The sequence below is a fragment of the Amblyraja radiata genome, chromosome 3 (genome assembly GCF_010909765.2).
Source record: "Amblyraja radiata isolate CabotCenter1 chromosome 3, sAmbRad1.1.pri, whole genome shotgun sequence".
Classification (NCBI taxonomy): domain Eukaryota; kingdom Metazoa; phylum Chordata; class Chondrichthyes; order Rajiformes; family Rajidae; genus Amblyraja; species Amblyraja radiata.
Window position 1 is genome coordinate 78,572,063 of NC_045958.1, and position 24,436 is coordinate 78,596,498.

The 24,436-nt window shown below is 43.4% G+C and overlaps 1 protein-coding gene across 1 annotated transcript in view; it reads right to left on the bottom strand.

Annotated features, from left to right (window-relative positions):
- Positions 1-575: 575 nt before the first annotated feature.
- The window catches only part of LOC116971567 (sushi, von Willebrand factor type A, EGF and pentraxin domain-containing protein 1-like), a 127,625-nt gene continuing 103,764 nt past the window's right edge, over positions 576-24,436 (bottom strand). The window contains exons 31-35 of the mRNA XM_033018802.1: positions 21,636-21,729; positions 18,456-18,711; positions 15,916-15,955; positions 9,004-9,097; positions 576-2,836 (exon numbers count right to left, since the gene is read on the bottom strand). Coding sequence (XP_032874693.1) covers positions 2,818-2,836; positions 9,004-9,097; positions 15,916-15,955; positions 18,456-18,711; positions 21,636-21,729 — 503 coding nt within the window. The 3' untranslated portion in view covers positions 576-2,817. The remainder of the gene's footprint in view (positions 2,837-9,003; positions 9,098-15,915; positions 15,956-18,455; positions 18,712-21,635; positions 21,730-24,436) is intronic.

A 24,436-nucleotide genomic window follows, 5' to 3' on the forward strand; every position in this document is an offset into this window, starting at 1 on the left:
GTATAGGAGCAGGGAGGTTCTGCTGCAGTTGTACAGGGTCTTGGTGAGACCACACCTGGAGTATTGCGTACAGTTTTGGTCTCCAAATCTGAGGAAGGACATTATTGCCATAGAGGGAGTGCAGAGAAGGTTCACCAGACTGATTCCTGGGATGTCAGGACTTTCTTATGAAGAAAGACTGGATAGACTCGGATTGTACTCGCTAGAATTTAGGAGATTGACGGGGGATCTTATAGAAACGTACAAAATTCTTAAGGGATTGGACAGGCTAGATGCAGGAAGATTGTTCCCGATGTTGGGGAAGTCCAGGACAAGGGGTCACAGCTTAAGGATAGAGGGGAAATCCTTTAGAACCGAGATGAGAAAAACATTTTTCACGCAGAGTGGTGAATCTCTGGAACTCTCTGCCACAGAAGGTAGTTGAGGCCAGTTCATTGGCTATATTTAAGAGGGAGTTAGATGTGGCCCTTGTGCCTAGAGGGATCAGGGGGTATGGAGAGAAGGATACTGAGTTGGATGATCAGCCATGATCATATTGAATGGCGGTGCAGGCTCGGAGGGCCGAATTGCCTACTCCTGCATCTATTTTCTATGTTTCTATGTTTCGATCATGTGGGAGAATCCAGAACTCAGGCTTACTGTCTGAAAATATGGGGCCATCCATTTATGACTGAAGTAAGTGAAGTTTTTTTTTCTCCAGAGGGTCACGTATAGGGTGTTAGCAGAGATCTAGCTGAAATAACTTTATTTTGGCCACTTGAATACAAAGAACAGAATGTTCTCAGTTCGTCTGAAATTTCTGGAACTCTGTGAGAAGCGAGTGAAGGAATGGTGCTGGAGATAGCCTCTTTTCAGACAGGATTCAGATATATTGGGGAGTAGGGTAAGGGGCAGGACATGCTCACACCAATCACCTGACCTATTTCAAGGCTGCACATGAAGGAGTGGAGAATGACAATCCTGGTGCCCAACCAAATGCTTGTGGTCAGGTAGGAGAAAGGTTCAAATAGAGGTAATCTTTACCTCACGACTACCTTAAACCTAAAGAGTCAGCCATACACAGAGCAAGACAATTAAATTTCAAGTCCACTCCAAGTGGTAATGGAGCAGTTACAAGCTATTTTGGGATTCAAAATCCTTACAGATGGGCAAACTACGATGGTGTGATTCAGTAAGCAAAGACTTCCATTTCTAAAAGCCTCGTACAAAGCATTATATTACCAGTTTAATACTTCTTGAAGTGTAGCCACTGATGCAAAGTAGGAAGCTTGCACAAGCAATAACTTGATTATCTGCTTTGAGATTGAAGTTGAGAACTTCCCTGAAATTCTTTGAAATAATGATGTGGCCTCTTTAAGAACCACCTGGGAGGACAGTCAAAGATTCAGTTTAAGATCTCATCCAGTAGCCAACACTTTCAATAATGTATACATAAGAAACGGTAGATGCTGTTTCACAAAAAAGGACACAAAGTGCTGGAGTTAAACAGAGGGTCAGTTAGCATCTCTGGAGAACATGGGTGGGTGGTATTTTGGATCAGGACCCTTCTTCAGATCCAATGCTCTCTCAGTTCTGCCCTGAATTATCAGTCTAGACTTTGTATTCAAGACTCTGGAATGAATTTAACTTTATTTAGAAACAGTTTATCATATACAAATAAATAAGCGTTTTACAATCGCAGCTTGTCCAAAAAATACCAATATTTGAATATTATCTTGAGCAAGGTACAAAGACGCCTTAACCTAGCACCAATTTTGTTCTTATTCATTGAAAACCGTATATTTAGTATCATTCACCAAACGGGCAATGTGGGAATGAATCTTCCTTTATTTATCTGTGGAGGAAAAAAAAATGTCTAGTCTGCACATCCAAATGAACAATTTTCCACATTTTTTTCAATGCCTTTTCCAATGAAATTCCATTCCTTCAAATTTACAGCAAGGAAATAGCTATTTGATCCAATTGGACTATGCTGATATTCATGCACCAGACATTCCCTACTGGTATCATCTCACACATGCCTGAGATTCCTTTCCCCTCCACATTTCCTGTCCACATTTACCCAGAAAACATCCATCCCATTCTAAAGCTGTACATTGAACCATGTGCTGCAGAGAATCATAGGAACAGAAGCTAATGTGAGCTGATAGTATCTCCTGGCGGAAGGCTCTTCAGATATAATTTTTTATAACTTTGCAAGTATTGAGGAGGTGGAGGTAAAATTCATTTCTAATGCGCGTTTCACAAGCTTAGGGAGTTCCAAATCACTTAACAACCAATTAAGTACTTTGAAGTGTGGTCTCCAGTGTAATACTGGGATGAGCAGCAGCCATGTTGCACATTGCAACTTGCCTCTCACAACAATGTGGTAATGAACTGTTAATGTATTTCTCTAGTAGTTTTTGTGAGAAGTCAATAATGTCTTGTATCCCACAGTAATTATCAGTCTCTTCTTCAAAACAGTGCATTGGAATCCTGTAGACCCCACCTTAGAGGGTGGGTGGGAATTTAGTTTAAATACGTACTCAAACGTTGGTACATTTGACGCTGTGACACTCCCTTATCACTTCACAGGATCATTCATGACGTTAGCTTTATGTTATCTAGTTTTGGGAGTGGGGCTTTGAAAGCATGAGTACACCAAGGTGCATTCTGCAAAGTAATCTATAAAGTTACATTACAGGTTTTACACGATATCGCATTACTGATCTCATGCAGAAACATCACGCATAGGATGACACAAATGCCCCAGGGGACTTCAGAATGCCCTCAGCTTTCAGCTTTCTTACCAACGTGTAACTTTCAGCACCTCTGCTATTATCTCTCCTTGAAGCACCTGAAAGAAAAGATAAATAAAGTTATTTTCATTTAATTGAAATTACTGAAGGGGCAGCATGGTGGTGCAGCTGGTTGAGCTGCTGCTTCACAGCGCCAGAGACTCGCGTGCGATCCTGACCTCAGATGCTGCCTGTGTGGAGTTTGCACATTCTCCCTGTGACCATGTGGGTTTTCTCCGGGTGCTCTGGTTTCCTCAAACACCACAAAGACGTCGACAAAAATGCTGGAGAAACTCAGCGCGTGAGGCAGCATCTATGGAGCGTAGGAAATAGGCAACGTTTCGGGCCGAAACCAAACCCTTCTTCAGACTGAAGAAGGGTTTCTGCCCGAAACGTTGCCTATTTCCTTCGCTCCATAGATGCTGCCTCACCCGCTGAGTTTCTCCAGCATTTTTGTCTACCTTCGATTTTCCAGCATCTGCAGTTCCTCCTTAACCACAAAAACGTGATGATTTGCTGATTAATTGGCCTCTGTAAATTTCCCCTAGTGTGTGTAGGAAGCGATGCAACAGTGGAATAATGTAAAACTAGTCTGAATGGGTGATCGAGGGTTGGCAAGCACTTGGTGGGCAGAAGGTCTTGCTTCTATGCCGTATCGCTAAACTAAACTAAAACTATTTCCCATTAGCCTCTGTTCCATGAGAGTGAGATATTGACTACTGACAGCCCTGATGGAAAATAAGTTTCCTGCAGGAATCAATAACTGCACTAATGGCATTGTATTCAGTCCTAATTGCTCTTGATGGTGCTTATAATAAAACTATGGGCAGGAGCAGAAGTGACTCTCTGTAAATTTAGCCACCAATCTCTTTCAGAATGAACAATGTGGGTCAGAGGCAGTGCTGTCTCTCATCAAGAGCCATTTAAAAAAATTTCCAGAGACACAACTTTCACTGGCCTGCCAGTGTTCTTTCATCAAATGTTGAAACATAGAAACATAGAAAATAGGTGCAGGAGGAGGCCATTCGGTCCTTCGAGCCAGCACCGCCATTTATTGTGATCATGGCTGATCATCCCCTATCAATAACCCGTGCCTGCCTTCTCCCCATATCCCTTGACTCCACTAGTCCCTAGAGCTCTAAGAACGGCTGCCAACAGATGAATGTGTTGGATGCTGCGACTTGGAAAAGGTACATGTCCAGTTGGTCATGGAACCAGCAGGGACAAGGGCAGCCCCCACTACTCCTCTAGTAAACACTTTGCACAGCGAGGACAGGCATATTTACTCACACACACACTGTTATAATAAGCATCTGCTTTGTGATCCTACTGAAAGCAGTAAAACTTAAATATATGCAGTTGTGGCTTGCATTTCCATTGCAACTTTCACCTTTTCAGCATCTCAAAAACGTTTTCAGCCAAGATGTGTTCGCTGTTGTAAAGTGGGAAGTTACAGCAAAGAAGATGTACAGTACTAGCTCACACGTGTTAATGGACTGGAAACACTTCAGAGAACGTTTATCACCCTAATACCTGGAATGAGTGGGTTGGCCCACAAAGGAAGTCTTGTTCTTGCTGGAGATTAGAAGAGAGTGAGAGGTGACATATTTGAAACATATAAGATCCTGAGGGACATTGATAGGGTGGAAGTGACAAGCATGTTTCCTCTTGTGGGAGAATCTGGCACTAAGACGTCATTGTTTAAAAATAATGAGTCTTCCATTTACACAGCAACAAGAAGGACTTTTATATCATCATTGGAATTTTCTTCTTCAAAAGGCTGTGAAAGCAGTTTTAAATATTTTTTTGCCAGAGGTAGATAAATCATGGCTAAGCAAGAGGGTGAAAGGTTACCAAGGTGAGATAGGAATATGATGTTTGTGAACATATGATCTTAGTGGCTTAGTCCTGCTTAGTCCTGTGTGTATGCTCACAAACAGAAATATAAAGAATACCAGACAATCTGACAATTAAAAAAAAAGGCAAATGCTGGAAATCTTAAACAAGATCTGAAAATTGTGGAAATACTTAGCAGTCAGGGCACATCTCTGGGAAGAGAAATAGAGTCAACGCTTAAAATCAGGATAAATGAGGCTTCGGGAGGGTGGGGAGGTCGATGTCTCTAATAAACTGCAACCATGGTGACCATTGAGGTAAACTGTAAACAAATTTATCAGGTGAATGAGTTAATGGGAGTGTGAGAACATGGACAAAAGAACCTAGACAAAGGAATGTGGAGTATTAGTCACCCAACCATAATCTTAATTCATCTGTTTTTCCCTTCCCTTTTCTCCCTGCTCTGAGAGCAGATGATATGTCCAGCTGGGCTAGTCTTTCTGCTCTGCATTTTGCAACCCACATTCCCCCACATGAGACATTAATTCTCTTTTTGTTCCAGGTAATTTAGGGAGAAGCAAGGGATGGGCAGAAGATGGAACAATTCAGCTGCTCTTCTTTGAAGTCATGACTGAGAGGGCAGATGGGGCCTTCATTAGCATCTCAGCCAAATGGTGGCAACCCGATTGTGTAACATTCCCTCCTATTGTAATGGTGTGTCATCTGCGATTTCCATGCTCAAGTCTCTGTACGGATCTGATCCAAAACTTTCCTGAGATGGGAGTGCTCCTTGCTAAGCAAAGGAGTCCAGCTACAAACCTTGCTAATCTCAGCCTGGTCATAACTACAAGTGTCCACTCTGGTCTAAACACTCCCTTTGTGGAAAGAACACCATGGAGAAAGAAGCCCGTTTGGGGCAGCACGGTGGCATAGCGGCAACGTTGCTGCCTTACAGCACCAGAGACCCAGGTTCGATCCTGACCAAGGGTGCTGTCTGTATGGAGTTTGTACATTCTCCCTGCGACCGTGTGGGTTTTCTCCGGGTGTTCCGGTTTTCTCCCCCACTCCAAAGACGTACAGGTTTGTAGGTTAATTGGCTTTGGTAAAATTTGTAAATTGTCCCTAGTGTGTGTTTAGAATTGGGTTAGCATAGGAAGATCATTGCACAGCATGGACTCAGTGAGCCGAAGGGCCTGATTCTGCACTGTATCTTTTTTAGTTTAGTTTAGTTTAGTTTAGAGATACTTCGGCCCACCGAGTCCGCACCAACCAGCGATCCCTGCACATTAACATTATCCTGCACACACTAGGGACTATTTACACTTATACCAAGCCAATTAACCTTTCCAACCTGTACGTCTTTGGAGTGTGGGAGAAAACCGAAGATCGCAGAGAAAACCCATGCAGGTCATGGGGAGAAGGTACAAACTCCATACAGACAGCACCTGTAGTCGGGATCGAACATGGGTCTCAGGCGCTGCAAGTGCTGTAAGGCAGCAACTCTAAACAAAACTAAACTAAATTATCCAGCGACTTCTGTAAATATCAGTTCAGCTTTCTGTGTTGAAAGAACAGATGGGAATCTGTGCAGCATGGGGTATGGACAGTGTCCTTTTTATCTGTGATAGTCGTTGTGGTCCTACAAACACAGAACCATTGAGAAGTTGCATCAAAGTCTTGCAGAACCGGGATGGACCTCCCAGAGTATAATGCTCCATATGATTCCATATTGCAAAAAAAATGATACAAAGCATTGTACAAGATGAACAGAAAGGATTTACAGCATAAATTCCATACATCTGCCAATACAGAGGAATTATCCTGATATCCGAGAACGCCTTACTTGGAATGGTAAGGATATGGAGAACTTCTACAGAAAGGCAGCATTAATGCATTTTAAAGGGTTATTAGGTAAACACACGAGGGGTAATGGAATAGAATGGCATTGATGGGGTTATAAGGGAGAGAGTGAAGAGGCTCACGTGTTGCATAAAGTCAACATGGAACTATAGGTTGAATGGCCAGTTTCTATGCTGTACGCTCTATTTAATTCTTTGTAATAATCCTTCCTGACAGATGATAGCTCAACAAATGGTGCCTATTGTTGAAATGCTAAGTAGTTGAATAAATATGAACTTCCTTGAATAACTTTGATTGTTATTCTCTGTTCAGAGTCCGTGACAAAGTGAAAAGGCTTCTGCATATTACTGCAATTTTAGAACAATTATAGATTCTGATCTTACCTGCAAAACTGGGCTAAAAAGCCAAAGTGTGCGGAGAATGGAAATTTACAAGATGCTTTTCATAAACAAGTTGCAAAATATCAATTTTGGAAGATTTGAAGAAGTTCAAAATCAATGCCCATTAAATGGCCATAGTGACCACAAGCAATGAAACCTGGCCAGAACTAATAACTTTGTCTTCTCCTATTCTCCTTATTTGGCGATATATATAGGGTAAGACATTGGTAAAATTATGCATTGCGCAGGTTAACATCATGTGTATAAACTATTGGAGGTGGTGCCTTGGTAGGTTGCATTATACTCTCTGCGGAGACTTGTCTTCGGACATTCCCTCTCATTACTAACTTAGAGTCATACAGCATGGAAACGGGCTCTTTGGCCCGACTTCTTGCTGACCCAGATGCCCCTAAGCTAGTCCCATTTGTCTGCATTTGGCCCATATCCCTCTAAACCTCTCCTATCCATGTACTTGTCCAAATGTCTTTTAAATACCATTATAGTACCTGGCTCAACTATCTCCACTGGCAGCTCGTTCCATATATGTGAAAATGTTGCCCCTCAGGTTCCTATTAAATCTTGCCATTCTCACCTTAAATCAATGTCCTCTATGCCATTACCCTGGGTAAAATATTCTGTACATTCACCTTATCTATTCCCCTCACAATTTTATACACCTCTTTAAGGTCACTCCTCTGCCCCCTGTTCTCCAAAGAATACAAGTCCAGCCTGCCTAACCTCTCCCAGTAGCTTAAGCCCTCGAATACTGGTAACATCTTCATAAATACTCAGCAGGTCAGACCACATTTGTGGAAATGGAAACAGAGCTAAGGTCTTAGGTCAAAGATCCTTTGTTCAAAAGTTTAGTTCTGACAAAGGGTCTTTACCTCAAATGTTCGCTCGGTTTCTCTTCCCACAGATGCAGACTGACCTGCTGAGTATTTCCATATGTTTTAATTAAAATTAGATGAGGTGAGGGATGGGTTTGTTCTGATTGCTAACATAGATTCAGTGGGCTGAATGGTCTTCTTAATATCATAAGATCGTAATATCATAATAAGGCAGACAACAAACATCAAAGAAAAATAATGCTGATTGATTTAGATCATCTCTCCTCAAATCTCCCATGTAACAATCTCCACGACTAATATGTTCCTTGGCAACAGACTCAAGGGTGTAAATGAGTAGGGCATAGGCTCACTACATTCATATTTTTGCTTTGACATTGGCAATATTAAATTAAGAAATATCCAGAGGGATTTTCAAAAAGAAATTCAAGGCATTCAAACCTCTCGCACGAATAAGGGCAAACAGGAAAACGTCAACTTATTTCGTAACATTGCTAACATTGTAGAACATCCCATAGTGTTCCCCAAAATACCGAGGAACAAAATTTGGCATAAGTGATAAGGTCATAAGTGATAGGAGTAGAATTAGACCATTCGGTCTATCAAGTCTACTCCACCATTTAATCATGGCTGATCTGTCTCTCCCTCCTAACCCCATTCTCCTGCCTTCTCCCCATGACCTCTGACACCTGTGCTAATCATGAATCTATCTATCTTTGCCTTAAAAATATCCACTGACTGGGGCCTCCACAGCCTTCTGTGGCAAACAATTCCACAGATTCGCCACATTCACATCGAGCCAGAGGGGGAGATTTTAGACGGTGAGCAAAAGGTTGGTAAAGGATCTGGGCTTAAGGAGAGAAGAGGTGGAGAAGGGTGATGAAGGCAGATTACAGTGACAGAGAGGGCAGAGACAAGGAGAGATCTGAGAACCTCACATTCAAAACACTGATAGAGCTATTGAATAACCAAGTGAGCATGTGGGTGAATGGGGAACTGGTGCAAGATATGACATTACCAGCAAACCTTTGGATGGGCTCAAGTTCACACTAGATGGAAAGCTGCAGTTTGGCCAGGAGTGTGCTTCCTTTTCTCCAGATGCTGCTTGACCCGCTGAGTTACTCCAGCATTTTGTGTCTATCGTCGAGTGTGTTGCAATAGTCCAGTTCAGCAATATCAAATGCAGAAGGCAAGCCAAGGTTGAACAAAAGCTTTTCACGGTATCTCAGTACACATGACAATAATAAACAAATACCGATCAAAACTGACTGACATTGGCTGTGATAGAATGATTGTACCTACCATGCCACAGAATAGCAGAGAAACAGAAGGAATCCAACCATTCCCAAGGAACCCAATCCCAAAAATATCCCAATCTGCATGTTGTTTGATGTGCCTGCACAGATAAAATAATTAGAGAGAAGGAAACAGAGTGAATAACCAGTACCGAATCGCTGACCTTAACTCATGTGGATGACGAAAAAAATACATTTCATACATACTTTGCATTCTGTTCATTCAAGCAAAGTTAGGATTTGGAGACAACAACCACTTTATTTCTATAATCACATTAACGTATCAGAATGTAACTATGCACTTCACAGGAGTGACATCAGACAAAACGTGACGCCTAGCTACATATCATATTAGGGCAGAACGTCAAAAGACTGATACGGGAGGAATGTAGTAAGAAACTTCTTAATGCAGAACAGAGCGGCACAGGGTTGCAACTCCAGAGCTTTAGGCCGTGTGAGCTGAAGGCATGGGATCAAGTGGATAGAATTTGACTGCCATTTGCAGAAGAGATTTCCAAACCCAAACCACCCTCCATGGAAGTGCGCTCTCCCGAATGACTGATTTCATGGTTACATACGTGTGAGATGGAGGAGAATTCAGGATTTGAGGCAACACTATTTGCAGCATTATCTGCATCTCAATCTTGAATTGGCACAACTGCAGTTAAATCAATGCCAAGTCAATAAACGCATGATTGAGAGAACTTAATTCACATATGTCAGAGCATATGGGGAAAAGATGGATGAATGGAGTTAGGTCACAGGTTAGCTGCGATCTGATTGAGCAGCAGGGCAGGCTGATGGAGATAAATAGGCTCCTTCTGTTCCATGTTTCTACGTCGCTGTTCATTCAGAGGATCAAAGCCCTGGATCTCCTCACCTGCCAGCACCATGGCTGTGCCTGCACCACACAGACTGCAACGGGTCTGGAAAGTCAGTAGTGAGAGTCCATTCCCAATTCCCACAGGATGGGCAATTAGGAATGGTTATTTAATACTGGCTTTCAGGGTGATGTCCAGATCCTACAGATGATGATTTAAACAAAAATGCTTCTCAACATGTGCTACTGGGAAAGTCGTGATACAGGAATCTGCAGCTTTTTCAATAAAATGCTGTGCTAATTATGGTGCACTGGTTGAATTAATATAAATGTATGAGTGTTTAAACAGCCAATTGACAGTCATTGTCTTGATGCACACAGAAGTATGGCCTTTAAGCCCCTGTTCCCTGGTTTATTGGATCAAGGTCAATCTGCAATCTACCTTCTAGATTAGGTCAACACAGCTGCTGGTTTGGACACTGCAAGCTTCCTCATACAGCACATGGCCAGATTATCTATTTTTTAGTGATTTTAATAAAGGATAATATTGGTTGCCATGCAGGGAGGAGCTCCGCAGTTCCTGTTCATGATGGCACCATGAACCTTTCTCATCCACCAAGGGCCGGTAGTTTGAGAAACAAGGTCAAACTTAAAAAAGGCTTCTCCTGCAGAGGTGGAGCGTTCCCTCGGTACTGTGTTTGAAATGCCACGTCCAGTGCATTTCAATTTTCAACCTCAGCTCCTCACACTCACTCCCTAACAAACCCTGGAGGCTGGAAGACGCACTGTAGCACTGGCGTTTGGTGTCAGTGGGTCTACGGTACCTGAGATTGGTGCCACAGGAACACCCTTTGAATCAATGTTCATTGCCAGAGAATCAAGGTTAATTTATAATTCTGTACAGTGATTCAAAAACCACCAAAAAATCTATTGCTTCACTGAACAACGACAATATCACTCTGCAAGCTGAAAAACCTTACAATAAATTAGCAAAAAAAGAAAAAACATTTGCATTATTTATCACATTTCTTGAATCTGGGGCACTCTTTACAGTTAATGACATAATCTTTGATGTTTCATCACTGTTATGAGACATACAACATGGGATCAGGCGCTTCGGCCTAACTTGCTCACACCAGCCAACATGCCCATCCACACTAGTCCCACCTGCCTGCGCTTCGCCCATAACTCTCTAAATTTGTCCTATCCACTGTTGAGGGAATCACAGCAGCCAATTTGCACAGAGTAGCTCTCAGAAAATAGCAATGGGATGATGATCAGTCAATTGGGTTTTCTAATTATGTTGGTTGTGAAATAAAAATCAGCCAGGCCAATAGGGAGAACTTCCCCTTCATCCACCCTCATGCTCCTGTGCAGTAGCAAGTATGTCCCCTGTCTAACATGACCTTATACCTACACCCTATTTGCTGCTTCATGAAGGATTCATGGTACCATTTCAAATGGGAGCTGGAAGCTTTCTCTAAGATTCAAAATCAGTGACGGATCTGACAGAAGATAAAGTACACACGTCATGTCTTCTGTCAAAGGCAGTTGAGGGGAGGGGAGGAGGGGTGTGGTAATGGGGTAACCTCTTTGCTGCTTCGCCTGTGACTCAGTCACCATCCAGACCACACTCTGTGGTGGAGGGAAGCTGAAACTCAGCCCAGGTAAATGTGGGAGGATTAAAGGTGGCAATTCCAGCCGGGCAGACTGTGCCAGCTTGATTCTGCTTAACAAATCCTCACTCACCTTCTTGAAGAAATTACGCTGCCATTATTGGACTGCATTGTATTAGTTGGTTCAAGAGTTCTGTTTGTTGAGCAAACAAACTAGGCTATAATAAAATAAAACCCAAAAATGCTAGAATAGCTCAGCTGGTCTGGCAGTATCCACGGAGTGAGAAAGAGATTTAACGTTTCAAGTCAAAAGGCTCAGCAACCTGAATTGTTAACTCAGTTCATCATCTTATAGATGCTGCCTAAACTGCTGAGTTTCCAGCTTTTCTGCTTTTGTTTCCGATTTTCAGCATCTGCAATGTTTTGCTTTGAATTTGCTATTTACAGATCTGATCAGTCTTATTGGCCACCTTATTGTTACCTTGTTAACAAAGGTAACAGTGGTGTCAACAGACACACTCCGTCTGGTTGTAAAAACTACTTCCCCAAGATACCTGCTCCCAAATATCAGCTAGTAATTCACCAATGGGAAACATCATGTGTCCCCATGTCACGTAATATTTAAACATCTATAGAACTGTTGCACTGTAATGCTCAGACTCCTGTGCTGCACTCTGCATCTTCCCTTTGCTCTACCCCTATTGTACTTGCACTTGAGTTTGGCTTGATTGTATTTATGAATAATATTATCTGATTTGATTGGATAGCATGCAAAACAACTGTACTTCAGTACACGTGGTATTAATAAAACTAAACGCGCATTTTTAGCAAGAGATCATGAATAATGAAAAAGAGGAACTTTCTGTTTGTACAGTGAGCTGCTGCATGCCTTGAGCACAAATACTTAAGAATTTGAAGGTCATGAAAGGTGCTAAGTAAATACCAGTTCCTTTTTCCTTCTAAACACTGACCAAACCAAATCATCAACGTGGCTTTTGAATTTTGTGATTAGTGTTGTTCATTCTGTTCTCTTGCTCAGCAGCTCATGGTGACAATTCTACCTTATTTCTTGACCTTGGTCTGAAGAAGGGTCTCGACCCGAAAGGTCACCCATTCCTTCTCTCCTTCTTGTGTCTATCTACATTCACAAGAAGTAAACATTTTCTGCAATTTTCTGCAATCTTCAGACTGATTGTAGGGGGGTGGAAGAGAGCTGGGAGAGAGGAGGAGCTGGACAAAGCACGGCAGGTAATAGGTGAACACAGGCAAGGGGTGTTTTGGAGAGGCAGATGGTTGGAACAAAGGCCAACGACCAAAACAGAAGATGTGAGACAAAAGGATTGAAGAGTTGCAAATTGTGAAGCTAGAAAAAAGAATGTGTGTGAATTGGAGGGGAGGGGAGAAATAGGTGCGAGTCTTGGTGGGGCATGGGGAGGAGTATCTTTGGATGAAAGGGGGGTGTGGAGGAGAAAGGGAAGGGGAAGGAGGTTTGTTAGAGTTTACCTAAAATTGGAGTATTCAACGTTCATATAGTTGGGTTGTAAATTACCCAAGTGGTATATGAGGTGTGGTTTCTCCTGTCAACGTCTGGCGTCACTCTGGCAATGGAGGACACCCAGGACAGAATGGGCAGTATGGGAAAGGGAAGGGGAATTAAAATAGTTAGTTGTGCTTCAGGGCACCAACATGAAAATAAAGAACACTAGAATGTTATAAATGGTGTTTCTTAAAGTGATATGGGCGGCTACTCAGAGCTAACTCTGTAAAATAGTCCCACAGACTGATCAACCCCCACAACTATGCTAACCACAGTATCTGGATGGTGATATTAATCTGGTAATATCTGTGCCTTTCTGCTCAGTGTCCTATCTCTGATACAGGCGAAGGTCTGAGGACAAAATTATGTTCTTTTTGTTTGAGGTGGGTGGGGAGGGATGAACGGCTGCGATGACAGAAATTCTTTGCAAGAATAAAAACGCTTGCTTGAGTTAATCATTGGAGTGCTGCTGCCGTTCCAATCAGGCCCACAGCGTTGCTCGACGTTGCTTTGGCAACATAGTTCTTAGCTTCAACCATTCGTTAAGACCTGCTGGGTCATCAAATTTGACCACAAGAAGGGTGGAACTTTTTTCGTAACAATTAAAAAAATCCCTGCATGCAGTTAATAAAAAGGGGCACAAAGTTCTGGAGTAAGTCAGCACCTCTGGAGGACATGGATAGGTGATGTTTTGGGTCAGGACCCTTCTTCAGACTGATTGTGGTGGGGAAGGGGTTGGAGCTGGAAGAGAAGTGGAGCACAATTAAGCCTGGTAAGTGACGGGGTGGATACAAGTGAGGGGTTTTCTTTTTATAGGCATATGGCTGCCCTTTCTGTAAACCACACCACATTCTTGGACCAAATATGAACCAATCTGTTGAAGTAAGTTAAGACTAACTGCACTTAACATCAAGGGCATCCCTCAACAATATTCAGCCAGAGCTGGTAAGTGGGAATAACATTTGCACCAGGGAATCGATGGGCAATGTCCATCTTCAACAAATGAAATATCTCTCCTCAACGATCAATGGCATTACCATTGCTGAATTTCCAAGTATAATTAGAATGTAGAGTTGGATCCAAAGCATCTACAATTCCTTTCCCCTTACAGATGCTGTTAAATCCTAGGATGGCGGGACTGTCATATGCTGAGAGAATGGAGCGGCTGGGCTTGTATACTTGTATGGGCTTGTAATTTAGAAGGATGAGAGGGTATCTTATTGAAACATATAAGATTATTAAGGGTTTGGACACGCTAGAGGCAGGAAACGTGTTCCCAATTTTGGGGGAATCTAGAACCAGGGGCCACAGTTTAAGAATAAGGAGTAAGGCATTTAGAACGGAGAAGAGGAAACACTTTTTCACACAGAGAGTTGTGATTCTGAGGAATTCTCTGCCGCAGAGGGCGGTGGAGGCCGGTTCTCTGGATACTTTCAAGAGAGAGCTTGATAGGACTCTTAAAGATAGCGGAGTCAGGGGATATGGGGAGATGGCAGGAATGGGGTACTGATTGTGGATGAGCAGCCATGATCACATTGAATGGCGGTGCTGGCTCGAAGGGCCGAATGACCTACTCCTGCACCTGTTGTAAAAAAAAATAAAAAATCTGCCTAGTCCCTCCAACAGGTTGTTTGTTGCTCCCACCGTGGATATTCTAGGGAGGGAGGAGTGGATTGTTCACAAACATAACTGAACCAACTAATCAATATGGTTTAGGAAGGAACTGCAGATGCTGGTTTACACCGAAGATAAACACAAAATACTGGAGTAACTCAGCGGGACAGGCAAGATCTCTAGAATGGGTGATGGTTCGGGGCAAGACACTTCTTCAGACTGAAAGTTCGGGGAGCGGGAAACTCCGAGATAGGGATGGGTAAGATGTGAAAACGACAGATCAAAGCAGATGGTGATCAAGGAAATGTAGAATGGGTCCTTGTTGGCTGAGAGGAAGATGACAACGAGGCATACAAACAATACAATTATCAGGAGGTCAGTGAAACTAGTTGGAGAACTAGGGGACACGGGAGATCCCCTCTTCCATCATAGATAAGGCCCTCACAAGTGTCTCATCGGCATCCCACAGCTCCGCTCTGGCTCACCTTCACCGAGCCCACAGCTAGCAATGGACTGTTTCCTTTATCATCATTACCTTTTTGCATATCTTTCATTTATTTGTTCTATACTTGAGACTTGAGAATTAAGGGACAGAAGTTTAGGGGTAACATGAGGGGGGACTTCTTTACTCAGAGAGTGGTAGCTGTGTGGAATGAGCTTCCAGTGAAGGTGGTGGAGGCAGGTTCGATTTTATCATTTAAAAATAAATTGGATAGTTATATGGACGGGAAAGGAATGGAGGGTTATGGTCTGAGTGCAGGTAGATGGGACTAGGGGAGAATACGTGTTCGGCACAGACTAGAAGGACCGAGATGGCCTGTTTCCGTGCTGTAATTGTTATATGGTTATATCTCTCTAAATCACCATCTAGATCTCTCGTTTCCATTTCCCCTGGCTCTCAGTCTGAAACATCACCTATTACTATTCTCCAGAGATGCTGTCTGTCCCGCTGAATTACTCCAGCTTTTTATGTCTATCTTCGGTTTAAACCAGAATCTGCAGTTCCTTCCTACACAATGGCCTTGCCAATGTGTCCCTTTTCATATATATATGTATATCTGAAAAAACACCACATGGTCAAACACGACCTTGTGATTCTGTATAAAAATGGGTTGCAGCAAAGCAACTGGTCATTTTACATCTCTTCCCAGTTTATTAATTAAGAAGAGATGAAAGGGATCTGACTCAGCACAATTATCACATCATACCGAATGCAGTGACTGTGATTATGGTGAGTAAAACAAGAATGGAGTCAATGAGCAATTATCCCACCCTTTCTAATTAAAGGTTGCTAAACCAGGGGATCATTTAATTGCATGCAGTACATCTCACCTTTTAATTGTGCCAAAGTCACACACGACTGTCTCTTCACCTGGTCAAAACAAATAAAACATGATTTCCCGATACGACTGACATGTAAACATACAGAAAATAATGACCAGATAATCTAATTATGAGCAATGGTGATTAAAGGTTGGTGAGGATAATCCCCTTGAACGTCTTCATATTTTAATTACTGAAAGAGCAGACGCATTCTCAGTTAAATGCCTCATTTGTCTGACAAAGCAACACTCCCTCATTGCTGCACAAGAATCATGGCCTCGATTTGTGCGAGTAGGATGACATAGTGGACAATAAATTCAGGCCAATTTGCAACACTGACAATTAAATCCACTTTGGAAGAAATATTCAACATCTATTATAAAAGGTTTGTTCAGAGATGCACAATTAGTCCTCAAGTATGCATTCTTCAATTGGGAAAACTATAAAAACAATAGCAACTGTCAGATTTGTCAAAGGTTGAGACTTTACAGGCAAATTGAATCACGATTTGATAATACAGACTAATTTACGCTGAATATCTCAAGTATGGACAGAGAATACTGCATTTGCTCAAGGGCCAAGATATTCCCCGTTTCTCTCTCCACGGGTAATGTTTTGGGCTGGTGACCTCTCAAAAGTTCCAATGTTCTTTCATCACAATTAGTACCTGAAGTGTGAACTCCATTCCTCTCTCCACTGATGTTGTATTGCTGAGCATTTACCGTTTTTTTTTCCAGATTTCAGGTACCTCTCGTCTACAATCACAGCACGGAAACAGGCCCCTTGGCCAACATACCCACACCGACCAACATGCCCCATCTACATTAGCCTCACCTGCCTGTGTTTGGTCCATATCCCTCCAAACATATCCGACCCATGTAGCTGTCCAAATCTTTTTTAAGCATTGTGATAGTACCTGCCTCAACTACCACCTTCTGCAGCTTGTTCCACACACTTACCACCCTTTGTATAAAAAAGCTGCCTCTCAGATAACTTAATGTCCATCTAGTGCTTTGTATCTTTCACAACAACTTGTACTTATATGTAAGAAGGAACTGCAGATGCTGGTTTAAACCGAAGATAGACACAAAAAGCTGGAGTAACTCAGCGGGACAGGCAGCATCTCTGGAGAGAATAAATGGGTGACGTTTTGGGTCGAGACCCATCTTCAAACAGTAATAGACTGTCCCTCATCACACAAAATGCTTAACCTGTGTGTCTTACATAAAGAAGGGCTGGCTCACAAGTCCAACTGATTAAACCATTCCCAGGGCATAGAGTTTGCGTGTTTTTGGAGAAAAAAGGAGAAACTACAGAAAAGCTGCCTTCTATACTCCTCATAATTTTGGGGAGGAGGAGAATGCGCAGCCAAGTTGAACAGAATTCTGGACTAATTATTTCACACAGGTGACATATGCCCAGAGAGACAGATCTAGAATAGACCTCTTGGGAGAAGTTTGGACTAGCCTGGGGCATTACTACATGCTACTGTCAGATGTCAGGAATTGGGTTGACACGGTGGCGCAGCAGTAAAGTTGCCGCTTTACAGACCCGGGTTCGATCCTGACCTCGGGTACTGTCTGTACGGAGTTTGTACGTTCTCCCTGTGACCACGTGGGTTTTCTCCGGATGCTCCGACTTTCTCTCACATCCCAAAGACGTGCAGGTTTGTAGGTTAATTGGCTTCTGTAAATTATAAAATTGTCCCTAGTGTGTAGGACAGTGCTTGTGTAGGGGGTGATCACTGGTCGGCACGGACTTGGTGGGCCGAAGGGTCTGTTTCCGCGCTGTATGTCAAAAAAAAAATTAAGGGCCATAATTCCTAATCAGTAGTGAGCAACCTGCTCCCTCACCACTAAAGAGCCAGTTGTATCCCTCGCATGATGTTTGGGATCAGGTGCAAGAGAGTGGGGTCCAGACAAGACCCGCTCACAACACAAAGCAAGTAGACTACTAGCCGCCCAACACATGGAACCTTGCTAAGCCCATTGTCAAACACCATCCTACAGTCTATGTTCCTGGATGTTTCAGACTTTCAAAAACCTCCATAAACAGAACATTTAAAAACTCTAAAACACTTAAAAACACATATCGTCAGCATATATACATCCTGACACTCACAAATACCAAGTCCCTAGTAACCAATATTCTCATGGAGATGAGAGGCTGTCCCTGTCCCTTAGCTGCCAGATTCCTCACCTTATGAACTAGATGACGTGTCCAGCTTCAGAGCACAACTGGGAAAATGACAATAATCAGCTGATCCCAACCTGCCTTGTGTGTGCTTGCACCAAAATCTGAACTTCAGTTCTGGTGAAGGAATTGTCACCGGTTTTGTCCACAGCCCCCAACAACTCCAGAATTATTTATATTCTGAAATCTCCTGAATGAACTGTAGTGGTCTGTCAGACCATGTATATTCCTATAAATTAGCCTCAACTCCATTTTTCTGCCAGTTCCCCGTAACCCCACAACATTACATTTTAAAGCATTTTGGGAAGTATTAGATGGAAGTGTTTTTGTGCATTTTTCTCCAAAGATCAACTTACATGATTCCATTCACTGATAATTTTCAATTGAAATGAATAGTTTTTGCCAGTCTCTAAAGCAGCGTTATAAAAGTCTCTGTAATATAGCCGGTTTCCGACTGAAAATTGCATCCCATCCTCAACGTCCATTGCGATGAACTCTGCTGTGATGTATGCTTCCGTGTCTTTTTGGTGGCCAAAGAAATCTCTTATGTTCTGTGAATTGCAATTGAACGAGTGTTGCAAACTCAATGGCAAAACAATGACCTGATAAAGGCTAAAGAGGGGCAAAGAAATTAATCACAAATGGTTCATTAATCAAATCATTGTTATCCATTGTTAACAATTTTAAATACCAACAATTTTGCCTGTAAAGAATGTTATACTTCCAGAAAATTAACAAGTTATTTTTTTTTTTTTTTTTTAAAGGCATCGGAAATACACATTCCACTCTGCTCTTTCCTATCTTCTTCCAAACGCTACGCCACAGCCTTCCCATTTTCACATATTCTACTCACATTTCCCCCATCGAAGCGATAAACATCTTCCTGCCGCATTCTGACCTATATTTCCGAAGTTATTCATGATTTAAAGTTTTTAAAAAAAGCCAAAATCGCTTTCTCAGGGCGTCCAGTGATGATGTCACAATGCCTCTCACAGTGCACCAATCACAATGGGCTCCCAAGCTGCCTGCCACAATACACAATACAATTTATTTGTCACTTGAACCTCATAGAGGCTCAAATGAAATGTTGTTTCTGCAGTCATACACACAAGAAAAACAGACCCAAGACACATCATAATTTACACAGACATCCATCACAGCGCATCTCCTCCTCGCTGTGATGGAAGGCAAAAAAACTTATCTCTCCCCTGCACTCCCCATTCCCCTCCCGATGTCAGAGTCAAAGCCCCCGGCGGGCGATGGCAATTGTCCCGCGGCCATTAACGCCGCGCCGGGCGATGCAAGGCCACGCTCCGGGTCTTGTTGTTGGAGCCCCCGGCGGGCGCTAGCAAAGTCCCGCAGCCGTTGAAGCCGCGCCGGGCGATGTAAGGCCCCGCTCCAGGTCATCCTCGACCCCGCGACTCGGGCGGGAGAAGTCGCCGTTGCGGAAGCCCCGAAAAGCGGTCTCCCAGCAGGGACCCGCGGGCTCCCGATATCACCGTCCACCGGACCCGCGGCCGGAGCCTCCGAATTCCCGGAGGTCGGGCCACAGCAGCGCGCCACCACAGCTCCACCCGCTCCGAACTCGGCCAGCTCCGTGATGGTGAGCAGCTCCGCAGCTCCGCAGCTCCGCAACTGGGGCCCCAGGTCGCTCCTGCCGGAGGCCGCTCCACGTTGCTGCCCCAACGACAACGGAGACCCGACAGGGAAAAGGTCGGGCTCTCCGTGCAGGGGAAAGATTTTAAAAGTTTCCCCCCCATCCCCCGCCCCCCACACACACACACACACACACATACCCCATCAAAAAAAAATAAAAACTACATTAAAACTGGACAAAAAATAACAAAAAGACAGACGGACTGCAGAGGCCGCTGTGACGTGCCACTGCAGAGGCTGACTGCCACAATGACATCACAATGGGACGTTGCCAACGGTAACAATGGTCTCTCAAGCTGGCTGCCTCTCACAGTGGGATCTCAAGCTATCCAGGCCCTGGCGCTGCTCTACGACTTGGGGCAGTGAGGGGAGGAGGATGAGGGGAATGAGGGAGATGGGGTAGAGTCTCTACCCCCCCTCTCTCTCTGCCCCTCTCATTCTCTCTACCCCCTCCCCCTCCCTCTCACTCTCTCTACCCCCTTCTACTCCCCCACCCTCTCTACCCCTTCCCCCTCCCAATCTACCCCCTCCCTCTACCTCTCTACCCCCCTCTCTCTCCCTCTATACCCCCCTCCCTCTCTACCCCCCTTCCTCTCTAGGGAGTGGTGAGTATTGGGACCTATGGGTGAGTGGTGGAATATTGCGTTCGGGGACCAGCCCTCCCCTGTGATGGGGACGGGACCCGATGGGTCCCACTTGGTCTAGTCTCTTTTAATATTTACAATTCATTATTTTGCCTTTTCCAAATTCTTGCCTCACTGGTACCCTTCGTTCCATCGCCACAACCGTTCCCTCAGTTGTCCAAGCACAAAACTATAGCAGTCCTTCCACAAACCTTGCTTTCGCAATCTGCAAATCGCAATCTCAATCACTTTTCCTGACCGAGCTTTAGACCCAATTTTAAACCATCTCCTAATGTGTCTTGAGTTGTTCTGGTGGTGTTAATAATTTTGTGTACAATGCATTTTGTATTTGTTAATGGCTTAGTATGTTTTACTTCACTAAAGGCACCCTATAAATATATATAAAGCTCGGTCAGGAAAAGTGATTGAGATTGAGATTTGCAAAAAATGTTGAAACAAAAGTCTCTGGTTGCTTGATCAAATGATCAAGGCCAATATATATATATATATTAACAACAGCAGCCAGCCACACGGACCCTTATCCATTTTATAATATTGATATGATTGCAACCCTCAATTCCACATCTCCAACCCCCGGCCGTAACCTTTCACCCCTTACATACTGTATCAAGTATCTATTCAGCTCTGCCTTAAAAATATTCAAAGGCTCTGCTTATAACATCCTTGCAGGTAAAGGAAGATAATAAATGTTCTTGGTATTTAATGGATGCGAATGATAATCAATTGCTTGCAACAGCTATTATTAGTTTGAATCATTTTAAAATCATGTTAAAAGGGGACAAGGAGTCCATGTTAAGGCGACACATTGAAAGAATCAATTGTTCAATAAAATAGATTTGCATATATAGCACGCTGTACAACGGCTGAATATCCTTAGGCACTTTATAGCCAAGGAAATACTGTTGTAATGTAGGGAACGGTTGCAGCAAATTTTTCACATTGCAAGATCTTGGAAAAACATCCAGATTTAAGGCCCCTAAGAATTCCGCTGTTCTATGAAAGAGGATCCACATTCACCTGAGATATAGTCAGTGGATTTGTTTTAATTTTCATTCTGAAAGACAGCACTCCAACAGTGCCTTATTGACCTAGATTTTATGCATATTATAAGGAGTGGGGTATGATCCAACAATCATTTGACTTACAGCAATATCAACTGAGTCACAGCCAGGGTATTAACTAAACCCTTTGGGGCACCAATTGATTTAACAATTTTTCTAAGTCTGAGACACATACCAAATTGGTCCGTTCTTACTTTCGACTCTTCGAAGGATAAGTGGAGACAATATCTGCTCCTCAACCACAACTGGTACATTTGGAACTGGAGGGTCTGAAACAAAGATGAATATTTTACAGGTTGCATTTGGTGATAATAATTTAACTTGTCAAAGTGGAGGTGATAGGTTATCTCCTTTGTCGAGCAAGCTCGGTGGGCACTCGGCTGTCAGGATCCCATATCAATATTATGCACTGGATCAATACATAACAATCCTGTGCAAATTATTATGTCACTTACAGCTGTATGGGCAATAATATTGACTGATAGGGGAATAACTTAATCACTTTCACTTTGGCTGGCAGAGGATTGACAGCAAACAAAAGCCAAACAATTACCTGTATATTAAATAAGCACTGAACTATATTCATAGATTGCTAAGACTGCTGAGGACATAAACATCAACAATTTAGTGTAAGCTGCAGAGAAAGGCTTGCTATTCTGATATTTTTAGGAATTAGTTTAGTTTAGAGATACAATGCGGAAACAGGCCCTTCGACACACCGAGTCCGCACCGACCACCAATCCCTGCACATTAACACACACTAGGGACAATTTACACTTATACCAAACCAATTAACCTACAAACCTGTATATCTTTGGAATGTGGGAAGAATCCGAAGATCTTGGAGAAAACCCATGCAGGTCATGGGAGAAAACGTAAAAACCCCGTACAGACAACACCCGTAGTCTGGATCGAAACAAGGTTTCTGGCTCTGCAAGGCAGCAACTCTACTGCTGTACCACCGTGCTGCCCTTATGTAACCAACAGAAATAAACTAAACCACCAGAGTTTCTTTCTGGAGAACCGTAAAGCGGCTTTTTCACGGGGCGACTTGACGCAAGAGTTAACCAGAGTTTAACATCGTGGGAACCTCGTGCGATAACAGTACGGCATTCGTGGACCACCGTGGACCACCGTGGCGCTAACGGCAGGTAATCGTGTAACTTGGTGACTCGGGAGAAAATTCAAGCAAGTTTGAATTTCTCCAAGAGTGACTTGTACACTTGTGGTTGAGCATTGCAACATTATATGAACGTAGTGGCCAGTGCGATATCCGTGCGATATCCGTAATAACTCTTGCAGTTACCGTGGGAACTCCTGCGAACGGTGAACCCAGAAGCTGGACAGAGGGGACAGAAGGTGAGTAAAAATTGTCTTCTGTGGGATTGAATTTAAAAAATAAAGATTTGCATCCGTATATGGACATCAACTTATTCATGAGTTATGTTAATGAGATTCAAGAAAATAACTATAATCTTTAAAAGGGACTTTACTGAAAGGTCCCGCATTTTTATGGTCCGTGAGAAAATTTTCACATGTACTTCTTTGAGAGATACAGCTCGGAGTCCTCGCCGACTAGCGATCGATGCCTTTCCGAAGCAGAACGCTACCAATCAATGTTCTCCAGAGACCCGTGTAAGGAGTGAACTGCACATGCTGGTTTAAACCGAAGACAGACACAAAAACCTGGAGTAACTCAGCGAGTCAAGCAGCATCTCTGGAGAAAAATAGCTGATGTTTCGGGACGAGACACATCTTCAGACTCAATTCCGATTAGGATGTCTGAAGAAGGGTTCCGATTCAAATCGCCACCTATTCTTTTTCTCCAGAGATGATGCCTGACCCGCTGACTTACTCCAGCTTTTTATGTTTTTCTTCCCAGATCTGACTTACCTGCTGAGTTACACCAACATGTTGTGTCCTTTTGTGCGTATTAACCAGCATCTGCAGTTCCTTTAGACATTACCTAACTTCAGATTTTAGAGATATAGTGCGGAAACAGGCCCTTCGGCCCACCGAGTCCGCGCCGACCACCTATTCTTATCCGGCTTCAGAACGGTTCTTCCTTCCATTCGTTTGGGCACTGACCCGACCTACCAACCTACCTCAATGCGGACATTGGACTTTTTTCCCCTGGAACTGTCCTGAAAACATATATTCTGAACTCTGGTATTTTCCTCTTCGCCCTACCGGTTTAAAGAGAATGCTGGAATAACTCGACGGTTCAAAATGCTGGAGTAACTCAACGGGACATGCAGCATCTCTAAAGAGAAGGAACGGGTGACGTTTCGGGTCGAGGCCCTTCTTCAGACTGTACGTGGCTTGGTTATATTCATGTATAGCATTATCTGATATGATTGTATAGCACGCAAACAAAAGTTTACTCCCTGCACAGAATCATACAGCGTAGAAACAGGCCCTTCGACCCAACTTGCCCACACTGACCAATATGTCCCATCTACACTAGTCCCACTTGCCCGCGTTTGGCCCATAACCATCTAAACCTATCCTATCCATGCTTCAGTCTAATGCGTCTTAAACATTGCGACAGTACCTGCCTCAACTACCTTAACGGATAGCTCATTCCATACACCCACCACCCTTTGCGTAAAATAGTTACCCCTTAGGCTCTCATTAAATCATTCCCCCCGAACCTAAACCTGTATCTGCTGGTTCTCGATCGGAGACAATAATAACAAACCAAAGCGAGTTAGGACATCAACGGGGAGATCCTGGATAAACCCAAGGTAGACACAAAATGGAGGAACTCAGCGCAACAGGCAGCATCTCTGGGGAGAAGGAATGGGTGACATTTCGGGTCGAGACCCTTCTGATATGCTGCCTGTCCCGCTGAGCTACATGTTGTGTCTATCTTCGTTTTAATCCAGCATCTGCAGTTCCTTCCTGGCCGAACCTGATTGAAAGATGAGAGGCTGGGCGATAGAGCACTGGGTGTGACAAGGATCAGGCTTCAGT